The sequence below is a fragment of the Ictidomys tridecemlineatus genome, chromosome 5 (assembly GCF_052094955.1).
Source record: "Ictidomys tridecemlineatus isolate mIctTri1 chromosome 5, mIctTri1.hap1, whole genome shotgun sequence".
NCBI classification, from domain to species: Eukaryota; Metazoa; Chordata; class Mammalia; order Rodentia; family Sciuridae; genus Ictidomys; species Ictidomys tridecemlineatus.
In genome coordinates this window covers 44,119,473-44,143,378 of record NC_135481.1, presented here as the reverse complement: position 1 = coordinate 44,143,378, position 23,906 = coordinate 44,119,473, and the positions used below count along the sequence as shown (strand labels likewise).

Below are 23,906 nucleotides of genomic sequence, written 5' to 3'. Positions count from 1 at the left end.
AAATTACTTTCTAAAAGAGGAATTCTGTGTAGATTGTCACCACTTTATTTCAATCTGGTTTAAAGTTGTTTATTTAGATAATGCCTTTTGATCCTTCTCGAGGTATAGCATTGGTCACACCTTTTTGTTTTTACTTTTTTTGATAATTTTGGTAAGTGCTACAAAAAAAATGAAGCTACTCTTACGTTGCCTGCTATTTTTCCTGTAACAGCCAATTATTTTAAAGAAGAAGGTTTATATCCTTGGGAAAGTTATTTTACTTCTTGTGGTTCTTATAAAATGAGAGAACAGACTGAATGATTTGTGGGATCCCACCTATTTCCATAATGATGTGAATCATTAGATTATGTTTACTTTAATGCTAACATAGAAATAATTTTGAATAGCACATCTGGCACTCTATACCTTGCTTGGCAAAGATTAACTTGCTTTGTAGTCACTATCCCTATTTATGACTTCAAATTCCCTTGCCTGAAAATTGGTCTCAGGTATGTGCAGAGTTGCAGTCACAGGAGGAAGGTAGATAGAATGTTAAACGTGGAAGGGAGAGTGTAAAAGTTTCCCTCTGATTGCTTCTATTATCTCACTGAATTAAAGTCATCACCAGAAAGGAGGAAATGTTGAATATTTGGAAGAAAAGGAGAAACTGAACGAGTCACTAAGGAATGTCAGAGAGAGAAGGGATTTGGGAATGTAGTAAGATTGCTAGTTTAGTACAAAGTGTACGGTTAAGACAAATCCTCAAAAATTCACAGTGAGAATAGTCAGTATGAATGCATTTTTTTTGCCTGCCTTTGTGTGTGTTTGTGTGTGTGAGAGTGTGTTTGTATGCACCCCACATGCATTTGCCATGTTTAATTATCTGGATGCCAGTGAAGAGTGAATTGGTTATAACTGGGGTTGGGGTTTTGTTGAATGATTGTAATACAGGAAGGAAGAGAAGGAAAGGAAGATGAGGAAAATGCATGGAGTGATCATAATTTATATACCATGAGACCCAGGGAAAGGAAGAGGGGATAAGAAAGGGTGTAGAATCATTAGGAGATGCAAGGATTAGTGATTATTGGCCCCACTGTAATGAGAGTACTACAGGGAATGGAAAGATAGTAGTTGGCAGTCAGAGAAAGAGATAAATGAGATTATGGAGGTTTTGCTGTTATTGGCAAACAAAGGTCGATGTATGAACATGAGATTTAGTGTCTGTGGATGGAGAACAGTTAGGTCAGGTATTGGAAAGACTACATTGTTTACCTTGGGAGGATATTGTAATTATCAGGTACTGATAAAGAACCTGAAGTAAAAATATTCAAGGATGAAGGAGAATAATCCAAGTCTAGATGACTAAAATAAGAACTTCTGTGGTATTTTTCCTCTATCAGATTTGCAAAGATAAAAAAGATTGACAGGTTCCAGAATTGGCCAAGTGTGGGAGGAGTATGGTACAACATTTTCATAGGCAGTCTAGCAATATTTATCCTAACTCTCATACTTTGACTCAGCAACTCCTTTAAGGGAGAATTTCTCCTATATAAACAGCTGAATAAGAATGTAAAGACATTTGTATAAGAATGTTTAACTGAAGGAATGTTTGCAATAGTGAAGAACTGTAAATAACCTGGATAGCTATCAATAAACAATTATTGAAATAAATAATTATACATTCACCAGCAAAAATTATACAGAAGTATTACATAATATAATGCAAAAACATTATATGGAATCACAAAGGGAAAAGACATGAAAAAGTGCCCATGGTATTTTATCAGCATGGGTGGAGATGTAAAATAGTTTATTTTTGGTGTTAAAATAATTTTAAAAAATCATTAACTGTATAAGCATGTGGAACAAATATATTTAAATAGTAAGAAAAAGTAAAGATATTCTGATCCCAACTCTATAAAAAGAAATTAATGTTGTGTAAACAAACAAAAAAAACACACAAAAACTTGACTTTGTCAAGGGTTTGTGGGGTGCTTAGTGGCTTCAGTCCAAGAACAGAGCTGGAAAATGAAGACTGTAGGAATTAGAAGTTCAACTCCAGCTGAACAGTAACTTGCCTCAAAGAGACACACAGATGGCTCTGCCTGAGCCTGATCCTGTGCCCCTTCTCACTGTACCCACCTCTCTTCTCATTACTCACCACACTGTAACCACCACCTTTTCCCTCTGTGCTCCAATTGGCGTTTCTTATTCCTTTTTGCCCTTGGCCTTGATATTCCCACTGCCTTCAATGCCTGAGAACTTTGCATGTCTAGCTTCTTATCAATCAAATGACCGTGCAAACATCACTCTTCAGATAGATGTTCCACTTCCCCAACTTCATGTTCATCCTGTTTTATTTTCTTCCTAGCATGTACTACTTGCTAAAGATAGCTCATTTGTTTGCCTCTTTGTTATTGTGTATGACCCTCCAATTGGGGCAGCAGGCACCCACTATATTTTGTTCACCATGTACTTCTCTTTCATAGAAGAGTGTCTGGTACATAATAAGAACTTGATATTTATTAATGGAACAAAGGAAAGAATGGTTAGGATACAGTCATAGGCCTCAAGATCTAAACCTGACTCCATGGCTAGTCCTAGTTGGGCTTATAGGACATTCCTGAAACATCCAGTTAATAAAAAGCCATGTCTAATAACAAACCTCTGAACCAAAAGAATATCTTAGCAAAATTTTTTTATTTATTTGCAGGGGTTGGGTGATGAGGTGACAGTAGTGGTGGTGGTGGTGGTGGTGGTGGTATAACCTGTGCTTTATGTACCATGGCCTCAGTTCCAGGAATTCCTTTTACCTCTTTCCATTGAAACTAATTCTGCTAATCCCAAATGGGTTTGCAACTTGGCTCAAATATTTGCACGTCTACAGCCTGAAATTAATTAGGTTCAGAATATAGTTAACATAAATTTATAATAAAAATAAAACATTAAAGGCTATTTGCTAATTTCTCCTGGTATATACTTTCTTCCTACTTTATACTATTATCTTGAATGTCTAAATCATGACCTATGAATAATATTGATTCACTCATGGACTTAAGCCAGTTTTAGTAACAGACATGTAACAGTCTTAAGCCAGTGAACACACTACATTTCTCTGACCTTATTAACTGGAATAGGATTGGGCATGAGACCTAGACTGTATCAGTGGAAATAATTCAGTATTTTTGTTGGGACAGCTAGGATTTGAATTCCCTCTTTTGTACCTGTGCCTTGTGGTATGAACATATAAAGCCTGGAATTGGTGTGGCACTGAAAGAGATGGGAGTTTTGGGGAAGTCCGATCGGGAAGAAGTAAATCCAAGGGACGTAGAGCTAAGAGATGGAACCTGATGGTGTTGTATGAACACTATATCAAGCTACATCTGAAGAAAGAGCTATTCAATTTCTGTATCCTGGAGTCAAAATATTCTTAACTGATATCAAGAAAATCCTAAATTTTATGTCAGCCTCTACTTCCATCTCTGATATTTAGAAGACAGTTCGTAACAGACAATGTCAGTGGTCTATCCAGTAACACTTTTACCATTTCTGTGCTTGCTTGCAACTCCCTTTAATGTGAGAAATACATCCCTTGGGGTTACTGGGACCACTTGGCCCACAGGTAACAGAAAACCTGGGAGTTTCCCAGTCACTTTCTATTCCAGGGGTAGAAAACCCCAGTTCTCTTGCCTTGGCTGAGACAAATTTTACTCTAGATTGCTCTAGATTGCACCTTTCTTTTCCTGCCCTGAGCAGCCCTCATAAACATTTTCATACAACACTTCATTTCAGAGCCTGATTCTAAGACTGATCCTCCTCAATGGTTTAAAACTTCAAAATCATTAAAAGTTATAGCTGTCCAGATTTTAACTTTTTAAAATGGAGAATCATTTCTCAAATACTTGAATTCCTATGTACCAAGGTATCTGCTTTTGAAATTATTTTTATTACAATATGCTGTATACACTGTAGTAAATTTGCTATCTGGGTCATAGGAAAATATACTTCCATTGCAGAATATTCAACTTAGAAACTACTGATTGTGACTTCAAAGTTTAGTTTGTAGTATATTTTCTTAGTTAGAAAAGAATCTCCCTGAAAAAAACTGTGACTATTAATATACTAAAATAACACCACCACATATGCTTAATTTAATGTGCTATAAAATGGAATTAAATAACTGAGTGCTTTCTAATCTACTATTTATATAGAACTACACAGGTTTCTGGCTTTAAATTATGTTCTCAGTCTCAATATAGGCACAATATGAGATGTAACATATTAAGTTAGCATTCCACTATTAATGGAAAAGAAATGATTTTACAAATTTGAATTCTGGGTCATTATAAATGGTCAAAATTAAAAAGCTTCAAATTAGATTTTGGTGAAATATATTTTGAATATATTTTGGATCGTTAAAAAATATGGGCTATGGAATCTCTTAAAGGAATTTGCCACATTGTGATCACATATTAGAAAATGTACTGTAGATAATCAGGTATCTGCTATTTGTGTCTATTACAGTGGTTATCCATGACTTTGTTGTCCTTTCAGTAGACTTATAAGCTAGTGTAATTTGATGAGTTTTGAAAATCAGTAGTAGTTGCTTTAATTTATAATGTACTCTGGAAGATGTTTAGTTACTCAGTATCCTTAAGATTGGTACAATTACATACTACTTTCTGTGACACTCTTTATGTATTATGTTAATAAACACTACTTGTAGGTCAGTAGAAAACATTGAAGGTTAGATATTAAGTGGCTTACCCATATTACTTCTTCTGATCATTTGTTGAGGGAACTGGTCCTGAGTATTCTAAAAAGAAATAGCCAAGTGGTTAAAAAAATCTTAGTGAAATTTTAAAATATCCTACTTGTTAGCAGTAACCTTTTTATCACCTCTGAATTTCACTATTGGATATTGTATTTCCAGTAAAATACAATTATGAAAGTGTTCAACATAAGATTTGCAATGTTTCAAATATAATACAAATAATAAGAAAAAATATGGGCCTTTCAGGTTAGACTTGAGTTAATATCCAGTCATTTCACACTTAGGAGCTATGTGAACTTAGGCCATCTAGTTAACATCCCTCTAAGTATCATTTTAATGCTATGTATTCACCTCTATCTGTGGGTCTGTATCCAGAGATTCAACTAACCATGGATTGAAATATTAGAAGAAAAATTGTCTATACTGAACATGTACTGATACTTCTTGGCATTATCCTCTAAACAATACAGTTTAATGACTATTTATATCACATTTACATTATATTGGGTTTTATAAGCAATGTGATGATATATAAAGTATTTGGAGGATGTGCAAGGATTATATGCAAATACTGTGCACCATTTTTATCTCAGGGACTTGGCTATCCATGAGGGGTCGTGGAACCAATCTCCATAAATACTGAAGGACAAAATAATGGGATGGTGATAGGAGCTAGCTATGTGAGTTAATACATAGAAAAGTTTTAGTTAGCTCTTAATAAACAAAAGTTATTATTGTTATTGTTCATAGTGATAGAAAATTCATGAGATTAGAAAATTACTTATGTTCTGAATGTTAATCTTGATCCATAGTGATACGAATCAAACCAGATGAATGGTAACAATTTATAGACTGGCCTTAGATCTTTTTGACTTCTTTGTCATAATCTATAAAATTCAAACCAATATTCATTTCTCAAGTGCCTCTTAAGAGAATTTAAGAGATTCAGCCTCCAAACTAGTTTGCAAGCCAGATGGGGTAACTATAGTGAACTGTAACATAAGACGAAGGATGGTGAGAGCTCAGTGTTTTAAAGAAATGGTTGTTCTTTTTCAATAGTCATAAAGGAGTAAAGTGAAGAAAAGCAACAATCACCACCTTGTTTTTACTGTGATATTAATTTTATAAAGATAAGAAAGAGAAATCTTTGGTCATGTAGCTAATAGCACAGGCAGAATTCAATCAAACCTTATCTGCTCAATTCCCAAGTTCATGATTCCAACTTCAGTACTAAACACCTCATCCTATCTCTGTTGCTGTAAATGTCATATTGTACATCACGATTATGCTGGATTGTGGGGTTGGAATGAATATACTTTGGAATTGTTTGATGATAATCCTTACATAAAGTTTCTCCCCATTTCTTGATTTGAAAACCCAGCAGACAAAGAGTGACCATTAAGCAGTAAAGTCTTGCTGTTGGGACTGCACGGCAAGAATTACTTCTTTCTTACAAAATCACTTTACCAGCAGTGGTTGCCTTTCTTCACTACTGGGCAACATTTTATTACGACATTTCAATATGCTTCCTGCTTTAATTAGCTATGCAAATGGTACACCACCTTCAAGAGCCAATTCTACTGAGAATTGAGCTCCTTGGGGAGCCAATTCCCAGATCTGTCACTCAGTAATGAGATTATTTGGACAAACCTCTTCATATATCCGTGGTTTGCTTTATCTCCTTGGAAATCTGGGAAAAGACAAGGTTGTCTATTCAACTCTGTCATCCAACTCCTTTCTAGTTTGCATCACAATTATTTATAAACTATTTTTATTTGTCTTACCAATGTGTAAGCTACTTCAAGGCAGCAGCTAATAATGTAGAACTTTGCAAGAGACCAATAATTATTTGATGGATGATTCATAAAACTAAAATATTTTCAGTAAATGTTTGAGTGTTTAATGCTCGAGAAAAATAACAGGATTGGATTATAATTCAGAATAGTGGTGAAAGCTTTGAAGAATAAACACTTTTAGCTTTTAAGCTCCTTGAAGGCAAAAGCTGTATACAAATATCAATTTTTCATGCTCAGGTAAGAGTGGGATGTACAAATGATATTAGTTAATGCTTTCAAATCTGTATGAAATGTAAATGATTCATAATGCAATCAGCATTTTAAATTTCTAAATTGTTGCTTTCTATGGCATTTCCCCCCCCCCATTTATTTTTTTTCCCCTGTGGGAACTAGAAAGAATGCCTTGAATGACCTCTTTAAATGCCAGACTTTCTCTATAGCACTTCGTGTCAAATTTTTTTCTCCTGAAAGCTAGAAGGAACTTCCTGAATGATTGATTGGTGAGGTGTCCCCTGGACACACTGGTGCGAACACCATGCAACCACTGATTGATGTGCTTGCTCTTTCACGAACATATTCATTTTCTCTTTTTTAACTCACACGATTTATTCATCCCACGGTGCATTTATACATCTATTTTCACTATCTTTCAGTCTTCAAGCAGGTGAAAAGATGAGAAGTTAAGGCAAGCCTATCTTAAGTAAAAAAGTAATCTTCCCATATATCCAGAAGAATATTTCTTCCAGAGTTTCTTTTGCCCTGATTGATTACAAATTTAAAACAACTTTGGAGTGTGAAAGAAGAAAGCTCAGGATGGAGGAGAGAATGTAGAGGTATATGTCTTGTGTCTGATACTAATATTAGGGTTGACTTGGGATCAGAAGACCAAAATTCTAGGTAAGGTTCTATGAGTTTGTTAGTTTGGGAAAGTCAAACTTTTTGCAATTTAAAAGTAAAATGTGGGGGTTTAACTAGATGGCTTTGAAGGCTCTTTCTAGATAAAATGTTCAGTGGCCTTGTTGCTGCCACTGACAGCAATATCATGAAGGATTTTGACACTCATGAAATATTTAGATCAAAGTCATCACACTTTTGGAAGAAGGCTAATCATAGTAGATATCATTAATGTGATTCAAGTATGAACATATATGCCTGATCAGGAAAAATATCGATGATTTATAAAAGAATCTGTCATATAACTCTGTAAAACTAGAAGCAGTTGTCTAATATACATACAATTTAGGTGCTAAATGAGTCTTATGAATATTTCTGGGTCCTTGCTTGCTTACATTGACATAAGGAAGGAAAATTTTCTGAAGGAAAGTAGAAACTTAATTCAAAAACTTATTAGCTTCTATATTTACAAAGGAGAGAAAATTTTATATGATGCAAGGAAAGGTTGTTTTCATTTTCTAAGGTGGCTTATTTCCATTTGGTTATACTTCCATGAACAGCTCTCTCAAAGTAGCCAAATCAACACATGTTAACTTTTTATGGGATTAAGCATTTTTAAGTGTCGTAAGGCAGATGTTCCTACAATAAAATCATGTAGAATGCTATCTATAAGATGTTGTAAGTACAGATGAAGGTTAAATGGTAAGATTCAGGGCATATTTAAATACTGAGTCTAAGAGAAAAGTTTTATTAGCAGGTTAAAACATGCTGCTGAACATTTATTTCTTCATTTATTAATTCAAATAGTATTTATTGAGCATTTCATTGCTAAGCACTTTTGTGATTTTGTTTTTCCAAAAACTCTTACTGGACATGACATATATTCAGTAGAGAATTTGGACTTTCAGTTAGTCCCCATTTCCTGCTTCCTTTCCCCATTGGTATCTCCCTTTCCAATAGTATTTTTCTTCAAAGCTCTGCCTGCCTTTTAGTGAGCAATAGGATTAGTGCCAGACTGCAATAAGCAATTTGTTCATCCTTGGAGAGCACATTTGCACTACCCCATGATACAGGCATTTAAATGATTTTATTCGTTCACCTGTGTTGAACATTAAGGGGGTAAATTTTCAGTCCAGGGATTCGGCTTTAAAACTCCAATTGATGTTAATGAGAGTTGGTAATGAGCCCCTTCTTCTTAATTAGTGGCACCATACCTGTGACTGTAGGAGGCAAGGCTCAGACGTGGGGAGCTTAACGAGGTGATAACAAGGAGAAAATGTTTAAGCCTGGATTTTGGACTGGTCCATACTTTACTATGCAAACATACTTTAAGAGCTGATGCTTTACAGTGAATTTATTACCTTGCTTTTATGGCTATGTAGACCTTCCCTAAGAACAATTCGTCTTTTCTATAAAAATTCTCTTGCTCCATAGAAAAAGAGTGAGGCAGAAGAATGTAAATCAAAAGAGTAAGAATATGATCTGATTTTTCTCTCCTTGTTCACATACAACAATTTTTACATTGAAACAAACTATCTCTTGCCGATTCTGTTTGCCTCAACTTAGGAATTTCTGTTTATAAACCTCATTCTACATCAATTGGCAAAATTCCTTTCTTTAGGAAAATTGAGCCTTTAAGTATTGTTCATAATATTAAGGGATGATTTAAGGAAATAAGAGTCTGCCTTTTATAGCATCTTTCCTTGAATATTATATGATCATTATGGTATGTTGGTAAAAACACGTTTTGATCTTGCATATTCTATCTACTTGAGCTGCTTCTTATTGCTACAGTACATGACCTAATCTAGCAAGAATGAAATGATCACAGAATAATAAAATTTTCACTGTACCTAGCAAAGGACATAAAAGTTGGATTATTGATTTTGTTTGAATGATGTGCTGTAATTTCATATGCCAACAGAGTGGAGCACAAATCCTGGCCTGCCAGTTTTCATTACTGAAACTCACTTTCTTGCCACCAAGTAAGTTCTACCAACTCACAAGGTAAATCTGGATTTAAAAAATGTTTTTTGTTGTAGTACATAGACAGAATATTGTTATTTTATTTATTTTATGTGGTGCTGGTGAGTATTAAACCCAGTGCCTCAAACTTGCTAGGCAAGTGCTCTGCCACTGAGCCATAGCCCCAGCCCTGGAAGAGTATACTCTCTCTCTCTCTTTTTTTTTTCTTTTGTCTTTTTTTTTCCTTTTTTTTTTTTTTTTTTTTTTTTTTTTGTGGTGCTGGGGATTGAACCCATAGCCTTGGGCATACAAGGCAAACACTCCATCAACTGAGCTAAATCCCCAACCCTGGATTCCTTAACTTACTGAAAATGTATCTCTTTAGCCTCAAGCAATTAATAGAAACTTTAGAACTATAGAAGATCTGCTTCATTTGGGAGGAGGAAGAGAAATACCTCAGTTGGAGACTTTACTATTTCTCTGTGCAATGATTTCTGTGCCCAAAGATAAAATAACATGCTTTCTCAATCTTTACTATATCTCTTTACCCCCTTGAACATTGTTTTTGGTTCTTTCAACTAGTTTCATTATGCTAGTTTAAAAAATAATGATGATAAAAGTAAACAAAAAATCCTGTGCATCAAAATAAGAATTGGGGAAAAGGTCAAAGCAGCCAAGTCTGGTTGTTAAAAACACAGTTTTTAACATAGAGCCAAGTCCAAATTCCTGATTATTAACTGTCTACCAATTAAATCTTACTGATTCTAAAGAGAAAATGTGTGAATGACAGTACAATATCAATGGTGAATAGTGCAAAAGGCATAACTTATGTCAATTTGCCAGTAACACAATCCTTAGGTACAGAAATACATATATGAGAAGTTTGTGGGTAACTAAAATTCTTGTATATGCTACACAAATCACAAGCCATTACTGACTGGAGTGGCAAGAGTTTTTTTAAATAAATTATATATACCAATGATATTAGAATTTTACCCATTCTAGAGGAGCTGTGGATTTCATTCCCAGTAATGATTATATGATTTAAAGGGCAAGTAATGCTTGAAGTCTCAAGCAAGTTTTTCTTTCTTGCTCTAATAAAACTCCTGATAAAAATGTGTCTAAAATGTTAGAATTGACAATGAATACAGATAGAGAACTTACAGGACTAGAGAAAACTGAATTATATTACATAACTCCAGACTTTGGAGTATTTTAAAAATTCTTGCAGAGGAGGTGATCTATCTGAACACAAAGGTTAATATAGTGGCTGAACACATTAGGAATATATTTCTTTTGTTGAACAACAGGATGGTCTACATATTTACAAGGAGTGCAGCCCCCTACTTGATTTTCACAAAAGCTTCATCTTAAAAAACTTATTTACCTTAGTAGATGAAATTTTATCACCTGAAGGAATCCTATTATTGAGAATTGGGAAAGATATAATTAGAGAAAAGTATCTATATTAAAAAAATTGAGTATTTAAATAAAAATAGGTTTGGGAAGAGGGGAAATATTTTATGCTCACATTTCGTTGTCAAAGCATAGATCTTTTTTCTTAAAATAAAAAGAACTCTTAGAGATACCTAAGGAGATATATAGCATAGATCTACATTCCTGGGGACAACACTGACAAGGATAAGTTATATTATGTAAAATTCTTTATAATGGAATAAATTATTATTAAAAATTTTAAGGTCTTCCATAGTTTTATGTTGGTTATTTTCTATTTCTTGTTTATTCACAGATGAGATTTATAATCTTAGTATTGCTTAAATAGAGTATATAGCAGAAAGTAATATGCTGCTCCCATTTGAGAGTTAAAGAAGATCCTTCAAAACAGCATATTAGTTCTGAATTTGGAGCTGATAATGTCTTTTCTGTTGTCATTTAAGATTGTGAAATGTGTTAGAGAAGGGAAAACTGGCAGAACATAAAAGTAAATTTAAATACTTATAAGCACAGCATGAGGTAACAGGAAGAGCAGTCAACCAACCTCTGATAAAATTGTATACGATATAACCTAATGACTTAACATCTCCAGAAACTAGAGCTTCCTGTGTCTTCAAAGAGAAGGCCATGCCAATAAGGAATTCCATAATAGGAAAGAGAGGCTTATTACTAAAATAGATGACTTTAAATTGTCCCTGCCACAATGTGAAGAGCTGTACATACCAGAAAAACTGGCACTTTATAAACATCAATGAAGAGTTTGGGTTGATTTTTTCATTAATGTTCATGTAACATGGCAGATCAAATATATGTTGCAGGCCAATAAAATCTCAAGGTTTTGAAGGTACAAGAAGCACATTATGCAAAAGGTCTTGTATGATATTTTATAATAATATTGCCTAATATTTTGATTTTTATTTTCAGAATGAAATCATACTAATGGTTTCTCAAATATGATATACCCAAACCATTCATTAAGCACCTACTATGTGTCAATTATGGAAGGAACTGGAAATATAAAGACCAACAAGATCCAACAAACTCAAGTGGGGAAATGAGAAAGAGGGGAGGAAAAAATGTGAAATAATAAATGTAATCAAAACATTGAAAGATCTTTAGCTGAGTGTTCTGAGTGTTGGGACTCAGAAAATAATACCCTAGTGCACGGCACTTTGATATACTTGAAATTGTACCAAAGTATGGCTGATAGCTTGGAAGTAAAAGATCTTGGAAGGAGGTAACTGCAGGGAGAGTGTTCCACTGAAGTCCCCTTCTTGACCTCCATAGTAGATCCTGAAGGAGGTGTTCATTTATCTATCCCTTCCCCAGATCTCTCTTCAACCCAGGAAGGGGAGATTTATTCATATTGGATGAAGGAAGTCTGGCATTTACACCTTGTCCAAAGCCTGGACAGACTTTCCCAAAAGTCGTCATCTCTTTTTTCAGGTCTATTCTTCTTCTCTAAAGATCATTTGCTCTTTCTTAAAATTATTTACATCCCCCTTCCCTTTCACCTGTGAAAAGGATATATAAACTTTTAAATCTCATTGGGTTCCTGGGTACTCACTTTCCTGTGAGGACAGAGAGAATGTTCCCTTTGCCTCTGCATGAGCCATGGATAACGTTTTATAAGTAGTACATAAGGAAACATTTTTTCACTATAATTTTTAACTCTGTATATGGCATTTTACATTTAATTTTAAAATATATACTCTCCTATACTTCCAGTAAGTTACTTTTTGAGTCAGCCACTTTTGATTTGTATATCAGTAGTTCCCATAAGTTGTGCTAAGTAATCCACACATATCAATTAGTTTCCCTTGAGAAGAAGTATTGTTTTAAAACTTCTAGTAGGCTACAGTCACATGGAACCTTTTCTGTTTGAAAAACTCAGTATCTTCATTTATAAAACCAAGTTGAATCACCACTTATACAACCTCCCAAACTTGACATGCCAGCCTTATCCTTGCTTACTCCATTTTTTTTTTCTATTTCCTTTCCTCCTATTCATTGGTCATGGATTCTTGTCAGTCCTACTTCAGAAATGTCTCTTTAATCTGTGTGCCCTTTTCATTCTCACTACCCATCTTAGCCCATACTCCTACCATGTTTTCCTGCCTCACTTTCTCTTTCATTCCTCCAGCCCCTGCTGTCAAGTTTTCTTTCTAAAATAATGAAATTGTACAGGTTTTTCTTATGCATTATTTACTTTCTTTGTTCTCTCCAGTATAAACTTCAAACTTCTGAGCACAAACACTAGGTCTTTACTTTGGCTCCACTCTGGCTTGCCAGTGTGCTGCATCCCCTTGCCACATTCATAATAATATATATACTCTCATTCACCAGAGAAATTAAAATCATTTTCTTCAGAATTTCCCTACTTCTTTTGCAAGCAGTTTCCCAAATATCCAGAAGCTTGGTTGATTCCCAATTTAGGAATTGAGGTCTTCTGGAGTTGACAACACACTTTCATTCTGAGCACTCCCATAGTCCTTGTCTTTGAAGTTCCTGTCTATGAATCTGTCCTTATCACTTTGCTGTGTAATTTATCAGCTTACATATCTGCTTCACCTCATTTAAGCCTTAGCCTATTAACTCAGAAATCTCAATTCCAATCTAAGACCTTTTACTGTATACAGTATACTACACAGAAATACCCATTAAACCCAGATGAATAAAACTATGGTGCTGGTCTCACAGAAGAATAATGATATGACAATATTACTGTTAATAAATAATACCAATAGAAAACACTTATAATACAATGTGATAGACACTAAGTGTTTTACATATATTAGCTCATTTAATACCCATGCCAATAGGTACTATATTACCTACACTTATAGATGAAAAAATGGAAATGCAGTGAAATTCAATCTTTTGCCTAAAGATGGTCTAACATTCTCTAAATTTCCATAAAAGATGTTAGTTGGTTTAAATACATACATATATATATATATATATATATATATATATATATATATATATGAAACGTTCTTGTGTTAAATCCTTTGTAACTCCTGGGTTACATAGAGCTAAATAAGTGGGGGGTTTTTGTTTGCTTATTATTTTTTTTTTATTAAACAACTTTTTGGATCTGTTACTCTATCAACAATCATTGTGATGATATGAATCTCAACTAGAGGTATATATGCCTTCATTCTCAGGCTACAGAACCTTTTGGTGGCCAAGCATCTTGTGGAACTAGTGATCTGTCAAACACACTTAGAGAAACACTGATGAAGGTTTACTTAAGTAAAATCTGTTACCAGCTAAGGCTTGTGTTGCTTCTTTTTCTTGCCTCCCCCTATGTGGAGATAGGTCATAACTTCTGTGGCCCTGCTCAAGGCTCATGGTAAATAAATGAATTGTATAGGACAAAAATCAATTTATTTTTTAAAATTTATTTTTTTCTGTAAATTTTTAGATTCTTTGGTTATAAATTAAGAAATACATATTCTTTACAATGTTTTTTTTTACTGGTATCTAGTTTGTTCTTAAATTATATTGTTAATGTTTATACTCTGATACTAGAAAACTTCAGCAATTTTCTATATCCAGTTGAGAAACATAGAATGAGCTTCAAATGAGCTTCTGTGTATTTCTAAAGGCAGCAAGCAGGGTGTGCACAGTTAGGAATACAGATACCTGGGTTTATAACAGTCATGTGAGAGGTCTTACTATTTGCCTCAGTTTCCTTATGAATATATGAAGGATATTTGAATAGCAGTCTCTCAAGTATCATCTAATTCTAAAATCCAAATATACACAAATTACCCATCTATATTCATTGAAGCACAGGACAAAAAATATTAACTAAATATCTAAACTACATTGGTGGGATTTTCTCTCCCATTATTATGAAGAAACTTGTGCGAATGAAATTAAATATAAATAGTAGATTGTGGAAAGCATCATCAAACTACGTGAAGAACGGGGGAAAAGGAATAAAATTTTTACTGCCTCCTTGCTATAGACAATTTTTTGAGGCTGGAGAAATGGCAGATTCTTATAGTCTGGTGTACAGGAACTATATGAATAAAACATGGTTGTGCAAATGAACTCACAACCTTATTCCAAAGCACCATTCGGGAATAATACATTTAATGTCTCATCAACTTCCCCAGAAAAGTGAGAGTAAACCTATGCACACAGACAAAACAACCATAACAGAAACCAAGGTAGAAATAAATCTGCTATGGGGAACAGATTTGATCGACATTTGAAGGTTTTCAAAACTCTAAGTAATATGCTAGTCACTTAAAAATATTCCCACATTTCTGCTTTCTCCAATCATTCTATGCCTTAAGATTCATCTGTCAATTTTGACGCATCTTTTTAAGTCCCCCTCCAAGCCTAAAAATCCAGACCACAGAAGAGCCCTCTTTGCTTTGAAACGATCTCATCAATCCATAGATCATTTACCTGCAAGGATTATTTGGTGAAGTTAAAGCGGCACATCAACCAGCAGCATCTGAGGGCTGAGGCGGCAGAACGTCAACAACAAATTGTCATTGGCATTCCACTTATGAACCTTCAAACGGCATCAGATCTTTTCCATGGGAAACCAGATCAGGTCAGACTAGAGCTGAATATTTCTTAACAAGCTAACCATCAAAAGAATTTACGTTTTGAATAAAAAGGCTATCATTTGTTGATTTGAATATCAAAGGGATCCACTGCAAACTCCCAGTCTAGAAAAACCTCCCTAAGCTACACTAGACAGGTGTTTAATAATCTATTATTAAGGCACTATTTTAGGTTACTCGGAATTATAAAAAATAGCTGTAACTGTGAAGCTGCAAATGGGACTGCACAAAGAAACGAATGCTATTAACATACTATTAACAATTCAAAAGAATGAGTTGACATACCAATCAAACTTGTTAATTGACTGTCAATGGCCTGTCCCTGAATATACAACATGACTGCATTATAGATTTCAAATGCTGACAGGAAGACAGTTCCATTTGCATTAACTTCATAAACTGATCAACAACCAAACTGCCACATACATTTATAATGGGAAGCTGAATCATTTCAATATTCATGGAGCTCTGTAATTGTAAATTAGGTACTGGCAAACAATACAATACTGTACATACTCTAAAATATCCTAAATTTCATTGACCTACTTTCATTCTGATTTTAAAAACAGAAAAAAAGTTTCATCTTGAAGTGATCATTACTTTAATTTATGGCTTGTGCCTTAAGCAGAATTTGTTTGCAACCCAATTTGCAACTATGGTTTACAGTTGCACGTTAGCAGCATTGCTGGTTTGGAAAATATGATGTAAAAAAAAAAGTGGTGCAAAACTGATTTTGACTTTCTTGAGGTTTTTGAAAACAGAGAAACACAAAACAAGATAGTATCATATTTCCTCAGTAGACAGTTGAAGATTCATTTTGACAAGATATTTAACAAAGAATCATTAACATAATGAAAACAAGGTTATATATTAGTCCTGAACTGGAGCATTCTTAAGTCTCCTCAAATAGACCTGCTATTTTGAAACCAGACTTTAAAATCTTTAATCATCCATCAGTTTGGGGATCAATAGAGTAAAAGAGAAGACAAATGAGGGCTAAAGACTATTCCTAACCAAAGGCTTCATGATAAATGGTCTGAAATTCAGTAGTGATCAACATAGAGCTATTCCTTTCAAATACTTCTATGACCTCTCCAAGAATTTACACAGATTTTAAAAAGCTGTTTCCCCAGAGGTAAATGTCATATTAGTTTCCAATATTTGTCTCTGATCATAGACATAACACCCCCTCCCTCTTCCCCAGACACTAGAAGTTGCTCAAACTTTAAGGAGCAATCCTGGAAAATTCAAACGTGTCCTCAGGACTTTGGTTGTGTGAGTTTACTCTCAGTATCTTTAGTAAATAAAGGTTGCATTAAATTTATTTTTTGTTGACTTTGCAAATAACTTCTTCTAAATAATTAATCAAATGTGTTTACTGGGGAATGGGAAGGCTACACCTAAATAATTTTAATGTTTTCCTTAGAAGATTACTCATTCTATCAATTAGAATTTTTTTCCTTTGTCCGACTAAGCAGTAATATGTACCCCATAAAGGTAAGTAACACACGTTTTATACACATATCTAAACTTGCTTATATGCATAAATATATAAATTATATAATGTAAATAAAATATAGACATTCTTCAATATCCATGGGAGATCATTTCCAGGAAACCTGTAGATACCAAAATTCACTGATGTTCATATTCTTTATGCAAAATGTTATGGTATTTATGTGTACATTCTTGTGTACTTTAAATCATCTCCAGATTACTTAAAAAACCTAAGAAAGTAAGTGCTATGTAAATAATTGTCATACTGTATTGTTTAGAGAATAATGACAAGAATAATAACTCTGTACATGTTCAGTACACATTTTTTTCCAAATATTTTCTATCCGGTTGACTGAATGGATATGGAACCCACAGATATGGAGGGCTGACTATATATATTGTATATTCACATACAAAACCATATCCACATAACATGCATCTCTTTATAAACTTTTAATTTTAGAATACTTTTTAGATTTTTTAGAAATATTACAATGATAGTAGCGAGTTCCTGTATTACCAAAATCCAGTTTCTGGTCTTGTTAACATCTTATATTACCCTGATATGTTTTCTACAATTAATGAACCAATATTGATATGCACTATTATTAGTTGAAATACACACAAATATCTTATATTCTTAGCTTTACTTCAGTTTCTTTTTCTGTTTCAAGATCCCATTTAGTTAGTGTGTTACGTTTAGTGCATTTGGTTACATTTGGTTTCTTAGGCTCTTTTGATCATGATATTTTCTCAGATTTCCCTGATTCTTCATGACCCTAACAATTTTGAGTATACTGGTCAAGAGTTTTATAGATTGGTCTTTGATTTGGATTTTCTGATGCTTTTCTCATGATTAAATCATGGTTATGCATTTTTTGGAAGAAGACTGCAGAGATAAAGTGCCAGTCTCCTAAGTGGTACATTTTTATCTTTGAAGGTTTTCAAGATAACCTGTCTACTTAAAGAATAATATTTTGTCTGTTTATAAATAAAAGGCAATTTATTTTAATTATCAGCAATAATCTATGAAAAAGACTAGCTACATGGACATAACAAAAAGTGCTCCATTACTGGTTAGTATGTAGCAGATGTCAAGGATGTCACTCTAGAATTTGGCCACATCTGCACATAACTACAAGACTAGTAGGCTGGGTCTTCCAGGTCCAATTTACAAAAGAAGGAATCAGGAGGCTGGAGATAAGGGTGGAAGAACATAACTCTGACCAAAGGGGAAATAGAAAAGCGTCAATGAGCAAGTGTATTTATTTATATATGTGGAGGTAGTTGTTTTTGTGTTTGAAATAATGGGGGATGTGGTGGTTTTGACTATATCATTCCTAAAATTTAGGACAAAAATAGGCAAAAAAAAAAAGCATGAAGGAAAAAAAAGAAGAGTTTGTTAGTAGACATTAGAGGCACTGGTGTCAGCTATTTCAGCACTGATGGAATGGCAGTGATTTGATAGTGACAGGGAAGTGCTAGAGACTTGGAATAAGATTGGGTTTATTAGCATCAAATGTAGTGTCCTTCATACTGGGCACTATATAGCAGAGCAAACCTAGAGAGGAGAAACATAGTAGAAGCTCCATAAATGGGAAAAGGTTTGTGTGTGTGTGTGTGTGTGTGTGTGTGTGTGTGTGTGAGAGAGAGAGAGAGAGAGAGAGAGAGAGAGAGAGAGAGAGAGTTTTGTGTGTGTGTTTATGTAATCTATTTCTTAGGAACATGTAACATCTTTGTGAAAAGTTTATGGGGTAGATTTTTCAGATTTTTCTCAGGGAGAGTATATGGTCTAATCAGAGAAATATCAGATCAGGCAATTGTTTGCCTATGGGTCCAAAAAACAGCCAAAATGCCTTGGGAGAGGTCACTTACATTCTTGAAGTTTCCTTATCATGAAACGGAATCTAATTTATTTCAAAAGGTTGTTGACCGACTTCATAGAGATGGGAGTGATTCAGAAAATACAAGTTAGAATTGTCCACAATTTAGATTTAAGAATACAAGGGACCTTATAGGAAACGGACCCTCAGAGAACTGTCTCCTGAGTACCGGACTAAAATGTTTTTTTGGGATTGAATGAAGTTATAAGAACAACAGCAGTTTCCCAGGAATCTCCATTCTAGCATTCAGTCAACACAAGTTATTTTCTTGATCTCAGCTTTTTTGTGTGAATGCTGTCTTACTTCACTTATAATTACAATGCACAGTAGTAATTCACCTGGAAAGCTTTAGCTATTGATTTGTGATACTTCTAAACAATTTGAAGGCTATCTTTAGAATAAAATGCAAGCAATAAAGGGAACTCTACCAACTGGCTACTTATTCCACTCTTTGATAGAGCCTTTTTTTTTTTTTTACCTGTTAGGTTCTGGTTTCTCATGGATTTTAGCTCTCATTGTTCTTTGTATTTTATAACATCTTCTATGCTTTGTTTTCATCTTGGGAGCCTAGTACTGGTCCAACTCATGTCTTTTGGGACAAGGTAGTAGACATTTTGTCTTTTAGTTTGTGCCAAGTCCCTTGGTAAGTCATTGGATTATTAATGGATTGATTATCCTTGAACCTTTCTTGGACAAAAGAAGGGGATGGGGGTCATTTACCTGCACAAAGAGCAGCCTAGAACTGTTTTCCTTACAAAGAACGACAGGATTGTTTTTTCTAGAAGGGAAAGATAAACATGAAAGCTTTCAGAATAGTTAGAAGTAATACAAGACATGAAAAGAGAACATTTTGTGACATTAGTTGACTCTAAAAATTCTAAACCCATACTCTGTTATATGCTCCTCACAATTCATAGAATTTTAGAGTAGGAAAGGGAGTAAAAATAATCTGGTCTAAATCATTTCTAAGTCTGAGTTAAGTACAATCATGTACAGTATAATGATGATTCAGTCAACAATGGTCAAAATGTGTAAAGATGATAAATAACATATAATGGAGCAGAAAAATCCCGGTGGCCTACTGATGTCATACCTGTCCTAACGTTTTACCGCACATATTATCCACATCTTTGTGGTGATGCTGGTATAAACAAACTTACTGTGCTATGGTCATATAGAATATAGTACATATAATTATGTATAGTACATAAAACTTGATAAATGATAGGAACTATGTTACTGGCTTAGGTACTTAATACAATGTTGTTATAATTATTTAATTTAGTTAATTAAATTAATTATTTTTTCTTTGATACTGGGAATTTAACTCAGGACACTTTACCATTGAGCTACATCCCCAGTCCTTTTTATTTTGAGACACAGTTTTGCTAAATTGCTAAAGCTGGCCTCAAATTTGTGATCCTCCTGTCTTCTCCTCTTGAATGGCTGAGATAATAGACAGGCACCTTGCATTTTTTAAAAATTAGTTTAGTATATACTCCTATTTATAAAAAGTTTTACTGCACAATAGTATGCTGTTTCTTCACAACAAAGGAAATAATCAAGAACGTGAAGAGAGAGCTTATCGAATGGGAGAAAATCTTTGCAACCTGCACCTCAGATAGAGCATTAATCACCAGGATATATAAAGAACTCAAAACTTAACACCAAATAGAACAAATAACCCAATAAATGGGCTAAGGAATTGAGCAAGCACTTTATAAAAGAAGAAATACAAATGGTCAATAAATTAATGAAAAAATGTTTAATACTTCTAGCAATTAAAAAGTGCAAATGAAAATCACACTGAGATTCCATCTCTCTCCAATTGGGATGGCAATTATCAAGAATACAAGTAACAGTCATTGTTGATGAAGATGTAGGGAAAAAGGAACACTCATACATTGGTGGTAGGACTGTTCCAAGTCTCTTGTTAACTGGTGCAACCACTCTAAAAACAGTATGGAAATTCCTCAGAAAACTTGGAATGGAACCACCATTTGACCAGTTATCCAACTCCTCAGCATATACGCAAAGGACTTAAAATCAACATACTACAGTGACATAGCCACATCAATATTTATAGCAGCACAATTCACAAAAACTAAGCTATGGAACCAACCTAGGTGTACTTCAACAGATGAATAGATAAAGACATTATGGTATATATACACAATGGAATATTACTCAGCCATAAAGCAGAATGAAATTATGGCATTTTCTGGTACATGGATGGAACTGGAGACTACCATGTTAAGTGAAATCAGCAAATACCAAAAAACCAAAGGCCAAATGTTCTTTCTGATATGCAGATGCTAACACACAATAAGTGTGTGGGGGGAGGTAATAGAAGTTCATTGCATTAGACAAAGCGGACTGAAGAGAAGGGATAGGGAGATGGAAATAGGAAAGACAGTGAATGAATCAGACATAATTTTCCTGTGCTCATATATGAATACATGATCAGTGTAAGTCCACATCATGTTCAACCACAAGAATGGGACCCTAATTAGAATAAGTTATACTGCATGTATGTATATTTCAAAATGAATTCTACTGTCAGGTATATCTAAAAAGAACAAATTAAAAAAATTAAAAAAGACTATGCAGTGTTATGCCGTCAGCAGCCTCATACATCTTATGTTCACTGTGTCTCTTGATTACATCAAGATGCCACACTGAATGACTGACCCATCCCATCTAGGTTCATGCAAGTACACTCTATGATGTTCCCACAATGACACAATTCCTAAAGATGCATTTTCCAGAATGTATCCTTGTGAAACTTTGTGGTGTTAACTCCAAGAACAGAAAAATAGCATGACTATTCCTGCGAAAGTTTGGAAAGTTCTTTAGCAAAAAAACTGGGCTTAAGAGCTTAATGTTCTTTGTTGTAAAAGCTCTCTAAGAAAGCATAGAGATAAGTTAACATGTTAATAAACAATTATAAAAACAGGAATTTAATTTTCTTTGAAACATGCTCACTCTTTACTTATTTATTGCCAATACTTGGTCATTTATCTTTTATCTGGTTTCCTGAGGACTACCATGAAAACAGTGTTTTTCTAGCTGAAAATACCTGTTTTCTTTAGTTTGTCTCCAGTCCTTTCTCCTTCCCCTGCATATGTATTGCTCTTAGCATCCATATTCTACTTCCCCTTATGATTCCTTCTAACTGATCACACCACTCTCTCTTTCCCTTCTTGAACTTCATTAGGTGTGTTCTAATCTCTACCATCTCTCTGTAGAGGCAGGTATGAGCCAATTCTTCTTGTCCCACTTCTTATGAAACCTTGTGGTGTAACTCCAAGAACTGAAAAATAGGCGTAATTATGAATTGGCTTAACTGTGAATTATTCAAAGTGGAAATTTTGTTTCAAGAGTGACTATTCAGAGGTTGGCACAGTGGTGAACAGTAATCCCAGTGGCTCAGGAGGCGGAGACAGGAGAATCATGAGTCAAAGCCAGCCTCAGCAATTTAGCAAGGCCCTAAGCAACTCATTGAGACCCTGTCTCTAAATAAAATACAAAAAAAGGCTGGGGATGTGGCTCAGTGGTTAAGCGCCCGTAGGTTCAATCCCTGGTACCAAGGGGGGAAAAAAGTGATTATGCATATATATATATATATATATATATATATATATATATATATACTACTTCTCCCTAGGAGGAGCTATCTTTGATACATAAAACACCATTAAAAAAATAAAAATTCTGGGCTGGGGATGGTTGTTCAATAGTAGAGCACTTGCTTAGCACATGCTGGTTTCAATACCCAGCATGGTAAAAAAGAACAAGAACAATAAAATTCCTACAATTAATGACAATATTTATTACAAATAATGAAAGAGATAATATATTTTCATTTATAAAATTTTTCAGGATCAGCTTCTGAAACATACTCTAGAGCTCCTTTTTATATTTGAAATAGCAATGACATGGACAATTTCAAACATGTTAACTGATATACAGAAGTACTGTGCAACATTTATAGTCTGTAGCACTGAAGTCAGTTCTTTCCCATCTTCCTCTCCCAATTAAAGGCACAGAGCAGTCAATGCAGGTCCTTAAAAAGCCACACATGTTTACACTCATAAAACCTTAGAATAGGTTCCCAGATGTCTCCACAAAATGCACCTTATTTTTGTTATGATTATAGCAAGCTTTTTTGTCTAGTTTTTCTGCCCACAATAGGTGTACATGCAACAGATTGAAAGAAGGGGGAGGGAGTCTCCAGACAGGTCCATGGATGACACCAAGAAGTGAAAGCAAGTCAAGCAGCACATAAACCACCAGTGAGGGGAGACATGAAGACTACACCAAGCAAAAGCAAATGCTCAGAAATCCAAGCAAGGAAAAACTGTCCAATTAACCCCCATAACCTTTGGGAGAATTACTGTTTTAAAGAAAAATAATTGATATTCATCTTGTCAGCACGAATCTTTAAGAAAAAGTAAAATATTTTTCACTATATTCTTTTTAACATGCAGCATAAAGTGAAATCTATTTTAGAAATATTTTTATTCAGAATATGTCAATAACAAGTAATCTGAATAATGTATTTATTTCATTTTCTTCCTTGTGAACTTAAGATAGATGATGCGGTTTTACACAGTGCTTCCTCAACTCACTTAAGCTCTAATAAAAATATAAACACTAATTTTCATTTATTTTATCTAGTTCCCTGCCCAACCCCAAATACCCTGCATTCCCCATCTCAAGGGGAGAATTCCTTTACAACTGTGCTATCTTTCCTATTTTCTATTCTCTGACTTTAAGCAATCCATTTCAGAAAGCCACTCAATTCCTTCAGATTATCCTTTTCTTTGTTTCAGGATTTCCTGGGCCAAACAACATACTTAAGATCTGTAGAGGATTCCAGCAAAATTGTTACTTAGTGAAATTCATTAATTTTACTGAAAAAACTCTAGGTCATTCTTTTCATTTTATGTATTCTATATACATTTTAACACCTACCTATCTTCAAAGTTAGTGATGGCTTGACTACTGATTTATGAAAAGAAATTTCCAGAAGTTAAAGCCCACAATCTATTAAATCGTTTCATCTTGGAAG

General features: G+C 34.3%; 1 protein-coding gene across 13 annotated transcripts in view; it reads right to left on the bottom strand.

Annotated features, from left to right (window-relative positions):
* Positions 1 to 23,906, bottom strand: part of Dph6 (diphthamine biosynthesis 6) — a 415,070-nt gene that overhangs the window by 99,056 nt on the left and 292,108 nt on the right. For all 13 annotated transcript variants that reach the window (XR_013438851.1, XR_013438852.1, XR_013438858.1 and 10 more), the window contains one exon: positions 4,747 to 4,795. Coding sequence is in view for 4 of the 13 variants with exons in the window: in XM_078049870.1 (XP_077905996.1) it covers positions 4,747 to 4,795 (49 nt within the window). In the remaining 9 variants the exon portion in view is untranslated. The remainder of the gene's footprint in view (positions 1 to 4,746; positions 4,796 to 23,906) is intronic.